This window comes from Agelaius phoeniceus, chromosome 13 (assembly GCF_051311805.1).
Source record: "Agelaius phoeniceus isolate bAgePho1 chromosome 13, bAgePho1.hap1, whole genome shotgun sequence".
Taxonomy (NCBI): Eukaryota; Metazoa; Chordata; class Aves; order Passeriformes; family Icteridae; genus Agelaius; species Agelaius phoeniceus.
In genome coordinates this window covers 7,595,390-7,612,011 of record NC_135277.1, presented here as the reverse complement: position 1 = coordinate 7,612,011, position 16,622 = coordinate 7,595,390, and the positions used below count along the sequence as shown (strand labels likewise).

General features: G+C 48.8%; 2 protein-coding genes across 2 annotated transcripts; one reads left to right on the top strand and one right to left on the bottom strand.

The window, feature by feature from the left end:
* Window positions 1-8,944: 8,944 nt before the first annotated feature.
* On the bottom strand, window positions 8,945-12,646 carry MRPS11 (mitochondrial ribosomal protein S11). Its single transcript, XM_077185353.1, has 6 exons — window positions 12,519-12,646; window positions 12,271-12,381; window positions 11,945-12,034; window positions 11,138-11,267; window positions 9,739-9,804; window positions 8,945-9,306 (listed from the first exon to the last, which is right to left on the bottom strand). Exons 1-6 carry the CDS (start codon window positions 12,551-12,553, stop codon window positions 9,199-9,201), a joined length of 540 nt encoding a protein of 179 aa, XP_077041468.1. The 5' UTR covers window positions 12,554-12,646; the 3' UTR covers window positions 8,945-9,198.
* On the top strand, window positions 12,628-15,107 carry MRPL46 (mitochondrial ribosomal protein L46). The gene is made up of 4 exons (XM_054641911.2): window positions 12,628-12,822; window positions 13,179-13,371; window positions 13,898-14,071; window positions 14,667-15,107. The coding sequence occupies exons 1-4, from the start codon at window positions 12,628-12,630 to the stop codon at window positions 14,915-14,917; spliced, it is 813 nt and encodes a 270-aa protein (XP_054497886.1). The 3' UTR covers window positions 14,918-15,107.
* The last annotated feature ends 1,515 nt before the right edge of the window (window positions 15,108-16,622 follow it).

The window sequence follows — 16,622 nt, the reverse complement described above, 5'->3', positions numbered from 1 at the left end:
TGATGTGTTGTGGCCACATGCCTGTGAAGAGGATTGTTGGAGTCATGCATTAATTTTTGGTGATGCACTGGAGAAGAGCTGTGTGGGTGGGGGTGCCTGCTCATGGTATGAGTGGTGGACCTCAAAGTTAAGAGTGTCCTGAGGTCCTTGAATCAGCCTTCGCTCTCTGCCTCACTGTACTTCTCTCCTGGCCTTGCTAAAGATTATTTCTAGGCAAGACATTGCATTTCACTGCTCTTTTCCTGGTGTTTGCACTGTTGGTGTCTCAGGTCTGTCAGGAGTGCCGGCGGGTCAGGAGACTGCTAACAGAGGAGGTGTCAGTGCTTTAGCTGCAGTTCCTCTCGTCTAATAACACTATTTGTCAAGGTTTTATGGTTTTATCCTGTGATCTGTTCCTCAAACATTCAATTAAAGCTCCAAGTGGAGAATCGTTTGCACACTGTAGATCATGGATTTACCTCCCTCTGCACCACTCTCACAGCTGTTCGCACTTCAGTATGAGACTTTTTTTCCCCCCCCTAAGCTTCCAGCTGCTCCATCTGAGACTCTGTTTACTCCTCGGTGTCACAGCCTCAGGAAGTCAGTGCTTACTAAATTAGCTGTCAGATCTCCATTGAGACTCTTTTTTCAGTGGCAAAAATATAAACTTCAGCATTTCTGTAGTAGGGGCTTTTGCCAAATTCAGGCTTCCCTATGTGAAGCAGAGAGTGTGGCATGGATTGTTGGACTTGGGGCTGAGAAAGAGATCTGTTCTTAGCTCTGCTATTAAATTCTGAGGCTGGGGGCAAATCTCTTCCTTCTCCAGCTGGTGTTTTCTTCTCTGTAAATGAGGCCAAAAACATATTTTCAGCTTTTATAAAACACTTTGAGATTCATGGATAAAAAGTGCTGGATAAGTGCTAAGTATTTTCTTATTATGTTTGCAGACAAACTGATCATACTGGGTACTAATTGCCTTGGAGTAGCATAGCAGATCCTGTGGTCTTGGCTGCTGCATTTTATATCAACAACAGAGTTAATTTTGTTACAGAAATGTATGGAAAGAAAAGTCTCTCATGCTTGAAATTTTGATGCTTTTATTTAAGAAACAAAAAGTGTGTGTGGTGGGGAGGGTGGGAGAAAAGGGGAGATATTTTCTATCTGATATTTTTCCTAGGTTAGGGCAAAGATTTGTTAGCAACTCAAGGCAAAAACAGAATAAACAGAATTTGCTTTAAAAGTCTGATTTATTGTCTTTGTCTTCCAAAAATCTGAATGATATAGATGGGAATTCCTTTGCTAAGAGGAGATGGCAGGGCCTTGGACTGTGCAGACATATCCCATGGGAGCTTGCTGCCTCTTCTGGCACTTGGAGTACAAGTGTCCTTAAGAATGTTCCCATCTGAGGCATTTCTGTCATTTCTGCAGATTTCTCAAATTCTTGTCTACATGAACTAATGCTGGGAGAGGAATTCTTGGTTACATTTTTCCCTTTGCATATTATTACTAGCCCAGCTTGTACTCAGGGACTCTTCCTTTATTCCATTTTCAGCATTTATCTAATCTTTTGGACATTTTCTGCATGATCAAGGGATGAAAGCTTGTTGTGGTCTAACCCCAGCTGGCAGCTCAGCCCCACAGAGCCACTTGCTCACTCCCTCACTGGTGAGAAAAGTGAGAAGACTTGTGGGTTGAGATAAACACTGATTAATGGGTAAAGCAAAAGCCACATGCAAGCAAAGCAAAACAAGGAATTAATTCCCACTTCACATGGTCTGGCAGGTGTTTAGCCATCTCCAGGAAAGCAGGGGTCCATCCTCTGTAGCTGCCCCAGCCAAACCAGCACAAAGCTGAACACACCTTGCTTGGCAGGACAGCCTGTCCACTGCTTTGGGATTGTGCTGAGGCACTCAGATTTTCAATGTGCTGCTCCCTGCCTCTTTGCAGAATGGTCTGGCTGAGAACTCCGCAGCATCCCTGTTTGTGTTAGTTCCTCTAACCATCTGCATCTTGAGCATGAAAGTATTTTCCTTTGAACCTTTCCTCCATTTCTCTGATGCTTTCCTGTGCAGACCTTGAGCACACCAGAAAGCTCTTGAGCCTGTGGCTTTTCAGATAGGCACTAAGTGAGGAGGAGATGCTTGAGCTGGAAACTGTGTTTGACTGGCAGCAAAATCCCATCTTTTGTTACTTCTTCTGTTGCCTTTGCTTTAAGAAAATAAAAGTAGTGAACGCAGGACAGCTGCATTATTTCTTGTATAAAAGGCATTAGACAGCAAGGCACAGAAATCCCATTAGAATCAAATGTATGGATAGGTTTAAGATGTGTCCCTACTAAAGACTCCTATCAATTTACCTTCCAGTGCTCATGGCTGGCCCTGATTTAGCTGCCTTACCTGAAAGGACCTTCCTTTTGCTCAGGTGCTGCATCTATTAAGCTCTTCCCTTGGTCATTTTGACCCAGCTAGAAGAATCAGATTTCTGATGCTTTAAGAAATCCCTTTGTTTTTCTTTATAATCTGTCTTGCTGCTTTTCTGCCAGCTTTTCCTGCAAGGATCTCTCGGGGCTGTGGGCAGAGAGATGGTGAAGGCATAGCAATGAGATATGTGGCCCCCTCACAGCTGTTGTCCTTCTGGGAGCCTTTATCAGATAGGTACATGCTGCAGAGCAAATGGATGTCCTATGGACAATTGAAGGATTTTGTGGGTTTATTTCATCCTTGCTATGCAAGTTTCAGAGTCTGTGTCCTTGATGTGCCTGAATCTTGTGCTTCCTTGAATTATTACATGGTTATAAAAGCTTTTCTGGTAAAATAATCCATAAAAATACTACAGTTTTAAACTAGCAACGTGGAAACTGCTAATTCATGGCCAGCTGCTGTGGTCTTGTATGTGAAGAGAACTGGAAAGTGACACATTGCCCTTGGTTCCTGCTACTCAAGGCTGTGCTGCAGCATCTGGGTAACATCTGGGTCCTCACTTGACTAATGAGTTGAGGACAGTTATGGAGGAATGTGCTGGGATGGCTCATGGATGCCCAGGGCCCTAAGATAACACTACCAATTCCCCAGCATTTGCTGCATTCTGCTTTGTCCAGGTATGAATTGGACAACTCTTCCTTTGGAGGAGTTTATTTTCTGTACATGACAAAACTAGTTTGAGTTCCATCTTTTTCAAGCCAGGAACATGTTATTTCTACTTTCTGTGGCTGTCTTCTTCCCTTCTACCCATCAGATTTGCAAAATGCCAAATGTAGTCCAGAGCAGCCCTGGCTTTACCCAGAGGACTCCCTGTTTTTGGCAGTGAATTGTCCCTCTGAAAGCTACTCTTGCACAAGTTCATCCTTCCCTCTGCCAGTATCCTTCCTCTATTCAGGTGTGTTGCAACAGCATCAGGCATGGAGGCAGAAGGGTAGAGAGAGTTGGGTGGCTGAGCACACTGTCGCTGTCCCAGTGCCTGACTGCTCACCCTGGATGGGGCAGGTGAGGGTGCACTGGCAGTGCTGCCATCAGGGATGTGTGGAACCGCTTGCTCAAGGGGCTTGGAGGGCTGAAAACCAGGCAGGTGGCAGGGGAGCCCTGCCAGGGCCATCTGGCTGCTGTTGGATGTGATTTTAGGGTGTTTTTAATCGCGGTGCGCTGCACCCCTGTGCGTGCCTGCTCGCTGCCGCTGAGCTGGTCATTTGATAGCTCCTCGGGAGCTCCTGGGAGGCCTAAAATGGAGCAGTGCCGGATTAGATGTACCCAGTGCCCTTGGTGAGCTCCGCGGAGATACGATCCTCGATCCTCGCCCTCCCGCCTCCGACCTGCTGGCGCCCAGTGCCGTCGCCACAGCAACGGGGAGAAGCAGCCCATCCGCATGGAAACGGCCTTGCTGTGCCCGCCAGAGCCTGGGGAGAGCGCTTCAAACGGCCAGCTCGGCCAGGTGAGGGGCACCGGCACCTCTGTGGTGACCAGCAGGCAGCCTTGGCCCGAGCTGCGGGGCTGAACATGCATCCTGTGGGTTACTGCAGTGCTGGCACTGTCCCTGCGTGTGGGACTGCCCCCAGTGCAGAGCCAGCACGTGCTCTGTTGTCTCTGACTGTGATGGATAATTTTCATTGCTGCTGCTTGCCCTATTTTTTTGGGGCTGGTCGTGAAGTCAGGGTAAGGTCCTGATTATCTGTGCTGATACCTGCAGCAGCGTAGGTAGGTCACTGGTTCACCCCTGACTGGTTAGTACTTAATGCTTGTAAAATCCCTCTTTGTAAGGAAAAAGGAGCAACTGGCAGCTAAACAGGGTCTCCTGTAACATAGGACAGACAAATGTCATCTCGACAGCATGATTGTGCAGTGCAGCCTGTCTGGCTTTGGGCAGCAAAATCTGAGTTAATCTCTCCTCATCCTGCCTCCTACCCCTTAAATCCCCCCTCAGCTGCTTCCCCAGAGAGGGCTCAGGTTTGAAGGTGATGTTGGTGCTGATCTGCTGGCTCTGATAAGAGCTGGGGAGAGCAGCTCTGCTGTGCAGCTGCTTGTGGCCAAGCAGGGTTTGTTCCAGTTTTACAGTGGCCCTTTGGTGACTGTGTCTCTTGGCTGCAGAATCACTTGGAAGGGGATCTCCCCTTCTTTGGATGGATTTTGGTAAACAGCGCTGGTTTTACAACCATGTCCAGGGACAGATTGTCCCAGGGCATCTCCCAGTGCTGGAGAAAACTGCTTTCCAGCCATTGGCCTTACTAAGAAGTCCACAGGGCTGACCAGTCTACAGTAATTTGGATTTCTTGGTCAGTTTGACCCTGGCAGGTCAGGAAATTGCTATTTCTGTGGATTTGGCAGGAGTGATATGAAAGGCAGTACCCAGATCTTGCCAAGGGGCGGTGTGAGAGCATGGCTGGCAATTAGGAGAGCAAGGTCTGTGCCTGCAGGCTGGTGCATGAAGAGATAAGTCCTATTTCCCCTCACCTTGGGACCTGCAGAGGGGGCAGAGGATGGGAGACTGGTGGGTCAAATATGTCATTCTGCCTGGGCCCCCAAGTTTTATTTGTTACCTGGAGCACTGTGTGGGTGGGAAGCCGGGCCTGCTGCTGTGCAGAGGAGCCCCTTGTGCCCAATCCTTTCTCCCTTCTGCTTACTGTTTTTCAGAAAAACAAGCGGTGAGGTTGCTGCTGGAAGCAGCTTTTGCAAATAATGGCTGTTGGGGCTCCAGAGCTGCTGAGATGGTTGGGTCCAGGTGCACAGCCTCCACTCTGTAGATGTGGGCACAGGAGGAGGGTTATGGACTCTGGAGAAATTAAGGACCCTGCCAAGTGGCACTAGTGCAGGGGAAGCTTGGAGAACTCAGCAGAAGAGGTGTGAGTGGTTTCAGAAAAACAAATAACATCGAGGCTTGGCTCCCCTCTACATCTCCCCAAGAGGACTCTGCAGTTCCGCTTCACCTTCCTGTGGGGGCTTGGATGCTCTTATGCTGTTCATTAGTAAAACCTCTGAGCAGCTCCTACTGCCATGAGTACCCATTAATGCCTCTTCAGGGAGAGGAGAACATTGGGAAAGCAGAAAACCAATCCGAGGGCCCTTTATCTCCTTTTGGTCTGAGAGGTCATGGGCTGAGGTTGGAGGGGAAGAGGGGCCAGGTGGGGATGCTAGGCATGAAAGCAGCACCGTGATTATTTGCTGAAGTCTGAGTGCAAAAACAACCTGATTTGAACTGCTACTTCTTCAAAACTCCCGGGGGTGCTTTAGGGTTATAAACACCTACTCAGTGACCTTCTTTGTGCACATCTCGAGCCAGGTATTCCCACAGCAGAGGGAAAGCCAGCAAAACCTGCACAGATGTCTTTAGCAGCTGCAGCCGGGCTGCCTTAAGCCACCCCTGCTGCTACAGTTTATTAGCACTGCAGGGTCTGTCCCCTTCTCCCCCTTCTCCTTGCCTGCTTGTGTGTACAGTCAGCTGTTAAAGGACACTGACATCACTTTATGGTTTAATTGAATCTCACAAAGGGATCCAAATTGGCTGCCTGAATCTTGTCACTGAGATGCTCCTGGAAGAAAAAGTAAATCATCAATTCAGCAGATAAACCTGCAGCTCTGGGCAGAAGGTCCTTGTTGCTGGGGATAGGGAAGTAATTCCTCTTTTCAGAATAATACACTATTAGGGAGATGGCTGAGGGCTATTTTTCCAGGCCACCAGGTGCCATCCCAGGTCCAAAGGAAGGGTAACTAAGTTAGACTAACTCCCCAAGGTGGTGTGGCACTCAGTAAGGAGTAAACAGACCTGAGGCAGCATTTTATCTGTAAGTCAGGAGAGCGTTCTGGGTTTTACACAGGGATTTACAGGGATACGATGGAGAGAGGTCCATGTGACCGTTTATTTAGAACGGAATGCAGAATCCCAGGAAAGGCCAGGGATGAACCAGGATGAAGCTTTGCAGTCAGCAGCAATTTCTGAGATTGTTTTTCAGAAAAAGTAATCTTTGAATGTAGGGAATCAAAAGTTAGGAGGGAATGGAGAGCAAAATGTCCAAAAGCAACAGGGAAGCCCAGAGGGAGAGGATATGACCCTAATGAGAGTGCTAATGCTGTGGCCATGCTACTGACAAATAAAGTAATTGCTGCTCAGGAGGAATGTGAGCCAGTAGAAAACAGCTTTCCACCCAGATGCCAAGAAAAGCAATTAGAACTCGTAAACACCAGTGGCTGACTAAAACCAGGCCCTTAATTAATAGTTTCATTTGAAGGGTAAGGAAATTGTTAAGCACTATTGGTGTCTATTAATTCCTTGCAACACAAACCACAATAGAGTTTTAAGCCTTCTTCCACTGTACTGTGTGTGCAGGAAGGAGCATCCCAGCCCTTGCTTTGTGCAGCTGTGCTCCCTCACCTCACTGACTGCCCCAGAGCCCTGGGATGTGTTGCAGGATAAACAGCTGAGACTGTGCACTGAGTTAGGACGTGATTTTGGGAGTGCTCCATCAGGGCAGGAGCGAAGGTGGATGGGAAATGTGATTTCAGTAAAAAGCTGTACAGAGTCCAGGGAGCTGGAATATTTGTATCATATTGTACAGATATTTGTATTGTATTTGTATCATATTGTACAGCATCAGCCTCTTCTGTCCAGCACAGAGGGTGCTACAGGACTGTCAGTCGAAACAGGCAGGGCAGGGAGGGCCATAAAGCTTCCCACTGTATAAGCAGTGGTGATGCACTGGCAGACCTCCTAAAACCTTCACAAACTCCCAGAAACCAAGAGTGTCTAGGAGTGGCCTTTACAGAGGACACGGCCTTGATTTCAAGTGTGGGTAAGATTTTAGGATGAAGATTTATTCTTCTTGTTTTCTGACTCTCAATTCACTTTTTACACATACTCTTTCCTGACTTCCAGCAGGACCACAGATCTCTTCATAATTTTACTTTTCAATTTGCTCTACCACCTTCATGTGACTTGGGCACCTCTGCATTGATGCAATGAACAGGCTGTAGTGGAGAACAGCAGTGTTTGGTCTTGTGTGTGTTAGACAAACCTGCTGGCACAGCCTGGTGCCCCTCCTTTGTCAGGGTGGTTGCTGTGCTGGACACAGATACCAGCCCAGCCTTACTGTAAACACATCACACATCCCTTCCCCAGCCAGCTGCATACTCAGAGAGTTCATCTTGGCAATTTATGGCTGACCTGCTATCTTCTTCTTAAAAAAGCAGAATATTAAGTGCCTAGGGCAGCTGTATTTCTGGAGTGAGGGGGAAACTCTTCTGGTGTGGCAAACATCTATGGAAGAGCCTCTCTTCCTCACTGTCAAATCTGTGACAGCTCAAGGAACTTCCCTTTAAGATCACCTACCCTCCCTACAAATTCAGAGAGTTGGACTAAAGTAGATTTGTCTGAATCTTGTTTTCTCCTGTCAAATGCAACTCAACAGGCTTTTCTAAGCAGAGTGATTTCTTTCAAAACCTGCTGTATGCCATTCAGCCCCATGAAGGAGGTTCACTGTCTTGTTGCTATGGTACCCTTTCTCTAAAGAGGAAGAAAATAGTTAACTATGCAATTTAAGAAACTACAGAGGAATGACAGAATGAGAAATAATAGAAAAGAAGATTCTGCATTTGCAATAGAACTGCTGGTTGCTCTGAAATACACCATGTTTACAGGTGAAATACTTGCCCAGAGCACGTTGTTTAGTGCCAGGGCTTCTCTGGCAGCAGGGATTTCAGTGAGATGCCCTTTGCTAGGCAATGTGCCTCTGCCATCCAGCAAATCCATCCTGTAGTCAATTACTGCTTTTACCTTCCCTGCTTAATGCTCCTGACATATTTCCTTGGCAGAAATTCTGGACGGAGCTGGGACAGCAGTAATACATCACAGACCCACAACAAGCTCCTGCTGCTTGTGGATACACAGAGGTACAGTTCAAGACTTAAGTGCTTTGTATCTCCTTGGCAGCATTTCATTATTCCTTGGGCCTACTAACCCCTGCTTGCTGTCCCCAGGACCCTGGAAAATGCAGTTTGTGGTGCACAAGGCAGGGCCAAAGAGACTGCAAGCATCAAACCTGGCAAGATCCCAGCAGCCCCTTTAGAAAGTGAGGTGCTTTCCTTTGCCAAGAGCAGTGGCAGGTCAGTACAGCTTGGATGAAACAAAGTACTGCAACAGATCTGTGCCAGAAATCAGGAATGGATCCAGGCTGGTGCTCTGTGAACAGGGAGAGCTGCCTCTCATAGGGCACACGTGGCTCTGTGAGCCAGAGGGAAGGAAAGAGTTACCCCATGCCTTGTTTCCCAATGTGAGCAGTGAGACAAAGAGGGAAGGAAGATGACCTGACCCTGTGCAGTTGTTTACTACAGATGATTACAGGAGATTGAGATCTCAGGCTGTCCTTCTGCCTGACAAGGGCACTAATGGCATGGAGGGCTAGACAAGAGCCACATATGGTGGTAAGAGGAAGAGAGCAGTCAAAAGGAAGTAATAAGCCAAAATACTTCTAGGAACACAGCAGGAATGGCTGTCAAAAGACCAACATTTTAATCAACAAACTTTGTAGACAAGAGGCTTCCCACTAAGGGAATACATGGATTCCTGCTTTCTCCAGCAGCTTCTATCTCCTGCATTTTCAAGGCTCAGCATGGTCTCTCCAAGCTTCCCTCAACAAGTATTTCCAGGGAGGGTGGCCTTCCAGAATCAGTCACAGAAGCAACATTCAACCCAGTCCCTGATGAACTGACGCTGAAAGCTGTGTGTCCCTTGCCCTGCCCCTCACACTCTCCTGGCTTTCCGTGGGCGGCAGCCGTTGTGGGGGACCGGGCTGTTGTCGGTGATGGAGATGATCTCCAAACCTCCCATTGTCAGCCCCTTGATGGCAGCCTGCAACAAAACAGCAGATGACAGCTATCAACACACAGAACAGCAGAGAAGGGAAAAAGCTCAGGGCAAAACAGTTTCGTCCCCCCATCCGAAAATCAACTTGTTCCAATGCTTCTCACTTCTTAATTCTTAAAAATAAGTAACTCATTCAGAAAACCCAGTTTAAACATATTTGCTCTAGTCCTTTCTTGAGCATTCCTACTGATTTTCCTACTTTAGCCAAAAGAAGCCCCAAATACAGCTTTTATTCTACCTCCAACATGGTATTACTCTAAAATTATAATGACTCTAAAAATTCATTACTGGGCACTTAGGTGAGGAATCCTTTACATCAGCTTCAGAAAAACCAAGTTAATTGAAACCAGCCTGAGTTTAGAAAACATCCATGATAGCTGAGAAAATAAAGTATGGAAAAGAAACTCCAACACCTACTTTGCGTCCTGGTCCCAGTCCTTTCACCATGACTCGCACATGCAATACACCCTTCCCACGTGCCTTCTGTAAAAAGAACAACTGGTTAGTGTTCTCTCTGACATAAACTCTGGCTCCCCTGGTGTCTTTCATTTTCATAGTAGTATTTAAGTAAAAATAAAGATTAGGTAGTAATGGATAAAGAAGACATATATAGGGATTACTGCAGAGACACTAAGAGCAAACGAGGCTGGGGTATGGCCATGACAGTTCAAGAGAACTTCTGTGCTAAACTGAGCTCTGCACAGAGAGAAAGCTCTCAAATCAAACTATCTGTGACTTAAAGCCAGAGCAAAAAAGGACATATCCATGGATACGTGACTGAAGTGGAAAAGGACTAACAATGACTAATTCTAAGTTGTTTTCCCTTCTCTAATGTGGCGATTTCTACCCTGTGAGCAGTGGATTCTTTCTGGAGGGTAAATGAGAAGAGCAGGCAAGCTTTAGATTTGCTTTGCAGGAGTCCACACCTCCAGGGCAAAAATTCTAGGGGCTTTCAAATTGGAAATGAAGAACTGCTGTACAGCACAGCCCTGCTGCCACCACGTGGAGGGAGCCACCTCTGGCTCTCTTTCTCATTGTGCTCTGGTGCAATTAATGTACTAACTACTTCAACAGTGACAGAATCAATGTGTCCAAGCACAGCTACGCAGCTATTATGAGGTTCCAACAAGCACAGATTAATAGTGAAGATGTTCTTATATCCCTCTGAGTCAACCACAATAAGCTGTTGGCCAGCAGTGGCACCAAACTCCTCTGGCATGAAAGGCTGAAGTGAGTTCCACCTAAATTAGGGTAAGGATTTTCAGTTTAACCTTGCCTCATTCTGCTGTAATGAGGACCATGACACAGCCAGCCTCATCTCCTCCACCTGGACACCCACATGGTTTTTTTCAGAAAGAGTTACAATAAATGACATGCAGCTGGAATGAACAGGTGCAAGAACATCACTTCCTCTGACTGGAACTGCTGGCTGGAGCTCAGTTCTGTGGCGGAGAGCAGATATAAAATATCCAGACAATAACTACAGTTACTTCTCAGTACCCTACGGTGCAAAACTTGAACTGCTACTGATTCAGAGGCTACATTCCCCAAATGACTGAGAAATGTTCACTTAGGAAAAGAGGAGGCTGTGCAGACCGGTGCTAGGAAAGGACAGGTTCCAAGTTACAATCACACATTTCCAATCACAACCTGCACAGCTCAGCTCCCACTTGGGGCATTTCTAACAGCTCTTTCAAACACACTTTGTGTGCAAATGAAACTCCAGCACCACAGTGCTGCCTGCGAGCCAGGGCCGTGCCCAGGGGCAGGCAGGCAGAGCTCCCCTCAGGAGGTGGGGATCACGGTGGGCACTCACCACTGCTGCTGCCATGGCTGCAGTCTGGGCTGCGATGGCAGTGCCCTTCCTGGCGTTCTGGAAGCCCTCTGTGCCGCAGGACGTGCGGGAGAACGGCTGGTTGTCAAAGCTCACCACCTGGATGTGCGTGCTGCGGAGGGACAGGGGCAGAGGCAAGAAGCAAACTGGAACAAAGCTGTATTCTCCAGTTTCTCGCTCACCTTACTGGCATAACTGACTTCTGTCTCTCTTTCAAAGTATCCCACTCAAACCCACTGCAGAGACCACCCAGCAGTGACCTGGTCATCTTACAGGCCCCAGCAGAACCTTTCTGGAGGTGTGCTGTATCTCACTCAGCCCTTTCAGATCCACCTCTCACTGCATTTTATCTCTTCTATTAAAAAAAAAAATGCACAAGACACTTTTAGAACTTGAAAGAGCCTTAAGCAGTAACACATCACAGGAGCAATCACTGATGAAACACAACTGTCTCATGGAGAATATAATAATTTTTTCAACACCTGCACAGAAATAGTGCTAGAGCATGGGCTGGAAGTAACCTGCTCTTAAAACTATCAGCATCTGATTATTCATATCAGAATGTAATCAATATATAAAAACAATCTCACAGCTTTTAAGAGACTCCAAGAACAGGTATGCTCCCTGAACACCACTGAGGTTTAAATCAGTATCATCTTCCCAGCCATGAACACCATTCCCTTGGCTGTTTTCCTTTGAGCCTTTAGATCAAAATGATGACAGGCCAAACCCCGGGTTCGAAGCTTTGATTTCACACGAGAGCTGGAATGGAGCAGCTCATTTGCTTACTTGTTGTACGTTGCTTTGATGTGAGCTATCGGGACCTCTTCATAAACCTTGCCATCCCATCTCATGGAGTTCCTCTGCAGGATTAAAGAGCTGAGGAGCAAAGTAAGAGCTGTCAGGCCTCGCTCTTTAAATATTACAAAGTTTCATTTCATATCGGGAAATAAAGAAAGAAGGGAGCAAACCTCCGAAAAACACAAGCTGCGTTTCTGATTGAGTCAAGCGGCTCCCTCCCCTTCCTCGGCTGAAAACCCACCGAAGGCGATAAAACCTCGCAGCAAGAGGCAGATGGCAGCGCCCTCCCGGCGCGGCCTGGCCTCGGCTCTCACCTCTGCTCGGTCGCGCTCTGCTTCTCCGTCTCCTTGGCAGCGGCCCCCGCCACGTCCTGCAGCCTCGGGGGGCCGGAGCGGAGCCCGCGGCACAGGGCGGCGGCGCGGCCCCTGAGGAGACAACGGCGGCTGAGCGCTGGGCGACAGCGGGCAGCCCCCAGCGGCCACCCCGCAGCAAGGGGAGCCCTCCCCGCTGTCCCCTCGCTGTCCCCCCGCTCCCCACAGCCCGTCCCGCCCTCTCCGCTCACCCCCAGCCCAGCACGCGTAGCCCGGCCAGCGCCATGGCCGCGCTGATGGCGGCGCTCGGCCCGCGCCGGGGAGCGGCCGCGCGGAGCACGCCGGGAGCGAGGAGGGGACATGGCGGGGCATTGTGGGGCGCGGGCCATGGCGGCGCCCCTGCGGCCGCGGGCGGCGGGCAGCGCTCGCTGGGTTTGTAGCGCTGCCGCGCGGCGCCCCTGGAGGCTCTTTGGGGCCATGTGCTTGTTGAGGCTTCCCCGAATCACGCAGCCTCTGGAAAAGGAGGAGGAAGAGGTGGCGGCGCTCATGGAGCAGGTAGAGGGGGATGTGTGCGCGTGTCTGCGTGAGGGTGTGGATGGGGAAATGGCGCCCTCAGGTATGAGGGGAGGGGAGCATCAGGAGCTGGTGGCCTCGCACACATCGTCTGTGATGTTGCTCCCCAAGTGCCCTGCGTGCGATTTGCTCCACATCTCGTGGGTGTTGGAGGTGTCCCCACGGTCGCCTCCATGGTGTTGGTGTCCCACTCACACGCTCTGGCTGCAAGGAGGGAAGCCCTGCTCAACCTCAGGAAATTCCTATTGCCTTACTTTCCTGAATTGGAAATAATTTAATTTTGCTTGCTAATACCTATAGTGCTTGTGGCTTAAGACTTCTTTATGTTGCTTTTCTAGATAGAGCTGGAGAGGAGCCTCTATTCCGATCATGAAGTGCGTAAGCTGGAGGAGGAGGAGCAGCTCAAGAAGAAGATGGAAAGCTTGTATGATGAGGATGAAGCTCGTGGCAAGACGGTCATCATGGCTCAGGACCTGGAGGAGAAGTGGGAGCAGAAGTTTCTGCGGTTCAAACCTGCCCCACGGATAACAGGTACAGCCTGGAGTTCGTGGTGGGTGAGAACACCCAGATTGTTTGCCAGAGTGCAATTCAGTAGAAGGAAGGCATTTTTGGTCTCTTTTTTTGTTTGTTTTAAAGAGAGTCTTGACACTGTGGCAGCACATGCGCAGTTAACAGTCTGACAGGGAAATCAGTGTTCCCATGCTGCAAAAAAAGTGTGTGTTCACCAGGGCAAAATGATGCACATAGATGTGGTTTCCAGACAAGAGAAATGTTTGGTCATTTGGTTCCCAAGCTCTGCTTAGTGCTCTTGTTGGTTTTTGTGAAGGTGGAAATCTAGGCTGCTTATTATAGAGTCTTTCTGGATAGGAGAACAGCAGCTGAATCCTGCAATGACTTCTAGAGTAACTGAGAGCATTCCTGTCTAGATTTCTGTCATATTCCACGTACCCACATGTGTGTATTGTTTCTGGGTGTGAGGCACAGAGGATTGATAACTGAGGGGGTCAGAGCATGCTGCCAGGAGACTTTGTTTCCAGCATGTGTTGGTTTTTGGCAGATGCTGACAAAAGCAACGATCGAACATCGTTGAACAGGAAGCTGGACAGCAACCTGATGCTTCTGGTGAAACAGAAAATTGGTAACCAGGAGCTGTGGCTCCTGCCTCAAGTGGAGTGGCAGCCTGGAGAGACGCTACGGAGCACGGCTGAACGAGCCATGGCTACGTTTTTGGGTGTGTAGCTTGACCCTCCCTTTTGTTTGTCCCAGTGGTTTTCTTCCAGTGCCCTGTCTGAGGGATCTTTGCCATCTGCTGTAGTGAAATCTTCTCCCATTTGCTGGGAAAAGGCATGTTGTGGCAGAGGGCTGGCACACTGGGACTTGGGATCTCTGGCTGCCAGCAGCAGCAGTGCCATGTCTGGCCATCATGGGTCATTTTGGGGTATCACCAGACACCCCTGAATGTCTGGAGTTGCTCTGGGCTTCTCTTTCCCTGTTGTTGCCCTGTAGTAGCTTTTGTGGCGGATGGGTGATGAAGACAAACACGTGTCCTTGCTTTTCACTCAAGATTGGCAAAGCTGGATACCCTCCCCTTCCTCCCTCTCCCACTCTAAGAGGACTCTCTGGTCTACAAATGAGCTGTTTTTTCATGAGAAAAAAAACACAGTTCTTTCACAGTTGTTAGTATTTCTGCCAAAGAGGGAACAGCCAGTCTGAACCTCATACAAGGAATGGCTTATGCTGTGTTGTTGATATACAGGGGAGCAGTTATTGTTGTTCTGTGTTCTTATGTCTTACTCTCTTTCTCTTGCATTGCTGGCTTCTTGCAGGAGATCACATTCAAGCCAAAGTCCTGGGGAATGCACCATTTGGGATTTACAAGTATAAATTCCCCAGGGCCATCAGAACTGAGAATAACGTGGGAGCCAAAGTCTTCTTCTTCAAAGCCTTCCTCCAAAGCAGTGATTTGTCCCAGGCAAAGCTGAAGGCAGATTACCTGTGGGTCACAAAGAAGGAGCTGGGAGATTACCTGCAGTCAGAATACCTGAAAAAAGTCAATAGATTCCTCCTGGACTTGTGAGCAATGGCCTGTGCTCCAGCAGATGGGGAAGGTGTGGGACGTGGCTCCGGAGAGGAGCACAGCTGCTGCTTTGCATGGTCTGGGTGTGTGAGATGTTCACTTGGGCTCTGGAGGATAATTTGCCTTTGCCTTATTTCCCAGTTCTCTTCACTGGCCCTGTACTGAATAAATATTAAATCTATACTTGGAAGTGAAGCTTTCCTGAGGGAGTTCTTTGCTCTTGTTGAATTCTCCTCCTCCACCTCTTCTGGAAATGCATGTTGTATCCTTTCCTCTCCCAAGAGTGTGGTTCCCTGGGGCTGTGCTACCCAGAAGGTTTGCTTTCCTCTCCAGACTGCTGCCACAGGCTCAGCCTCAAAGGGTTTCTCCTTGCTGTAGCTAATGCTTATCACTGGTCCCTGCTCTCTGATAAGAGCAGCACTGGAGGGTTATCTGTGTGTCCAGGTGGGAACAGACTCTCCTGAACACCAGCCAGGACAGGATGGGTTTCTGGGGAATGTAAGCAGGGATATTCACAGCTTGTTAACTTCTAGTGTTAGCTGCCTCTGGCCTGGAGTCTGTGATGCACAGCGGCTGTGGAGGACACGGATCCATGAGGAATGGGCAGCCGCCTTCCCACTCTCACTGCCTCCCTGTGAGCCTCAGGTTACAGCAACAGACACTGAGGGAGGATAGCAGCAGCAGCAGCTGCTCTCTGTCTGGGCTGGGAGGCTCATTTTTCCTGGGAGGGGAAGGTGCTTTAGCATTGCTGTCTCATGGGAGCAGCCTCAAAGGTGTCTCTAGGGAGTTCTTGGCTCCCATTCCCACTGCATCAGGCCAGCACTGCTAACCAGCACAGCTGGGTCTGCCTCAGGTAGCCTGACCCTATTACCCTAGTTTCTTTATTAGAAGATCTATCCTGGGCTTGTGTGGTGCTGTCTTGGCCCTCTGGGGCTGGTTCTGTTGTTGGAGGTTTTTTCTGGTTGTAAATGTTGCTGTTCAGTAGTCAAGAGTGCTGCTGGACCTCGCAGGGAATGAGCTTGCTCCAGCAGCAGGGAGAGAGGGAGGAAATAACTGTCATAAATCATCCAGAGAGAGTTTGGACTCCAGAGGTGGAACTGGAGATTGCTGTATGTACTTTATCAATCCTTTGGGAGCTGTTGAGCTCCAGGCTTCAAATTAAAGTTATCCTTAATCACTCTGCAAGACACTGGGGTGGAAGGTAGCACAGCAGCCTTCTATTTTCCAATGCTGGACAGTCTGGGAGCTGCAGGTTTGCCATAAATTACCAACAAAACTTGGCTCCTGGAAGCATCCTCACAGGCCTGGCAAGGAGGCTGAGTCTGCAGCAGAGAGCAGTGGCAAAGAGGAAATAAATGTGGAGCAGAACATGTGCCTGAAAGGCTGCAGATTTTTGGCTGCTCTCTGAGGTCAGCACTGCTGAAGGGAGCCCTGTTGCCTTCTCCAGGACTGGAAGATCCTGAAGCAGGGGGAGGCGAGTCCTTCCCCTCAGGCTGTGCCCCTCCTGTGGGGGCACATGGGTGCAGTCAGTACAGGTTTTCTCTGCCACTCTTGTTTCAGGCTGTCCCTGGCTCCAGAAGATGCAGCTGGGACCTCACCATGGCAGGTTTTGTATTGCTAGGACAAAACTTTCAAAGCATAGAAAATGCTGTTTAATCTGTGCTTGCTCCCAAAAGACAGAGCACAAATGAAAGAAAAGGCTGTA

Coding starts and splice junctions, on each gene's coding strand:
- MRPS11 (XM_077185353.1), bottom strand. CDS start 12,553: ATGGCGCTGGCCGGGCTACGCGTGCTGGGCTGGGG. Junction 12,035..12,270: donor CAGAGCGCGACCGAGCAGAG/GTGAGAGCCGAG, acceptor TTTGCTCCTCAG/CTCTTTAATCCTGCAGAGGA. Junction 9,805..11,137: donor CAGCCATGGCAGCAGCAGTG/GTGAGTGCCCAC, acceptor TTCTTTTTACAG/AAGGCACGTGGGAAGGGTGT.
- MRPL46 (XM_054641911.2), top strand. CDS start 12,628: ATGGCGGGGCATTGTGGGGCGCGGGCCATGGCGGCGCCCCTGCGGCCG. Junction 12,823..13,178: donor TGGCGGCGCTCATGGAGCAG/GTAGAGGGGGAT, acceptor TTGCTTTTCTAG/ATAGAGCTGGAGAGGAGCCT. Junction 13,372..13,897: donor ACCTGCCCCACGGATAACAG/GTACAGCCTGGA, acceptor GGTTTTTGGCAG/ATGCTGACAAAAGCAACGAT.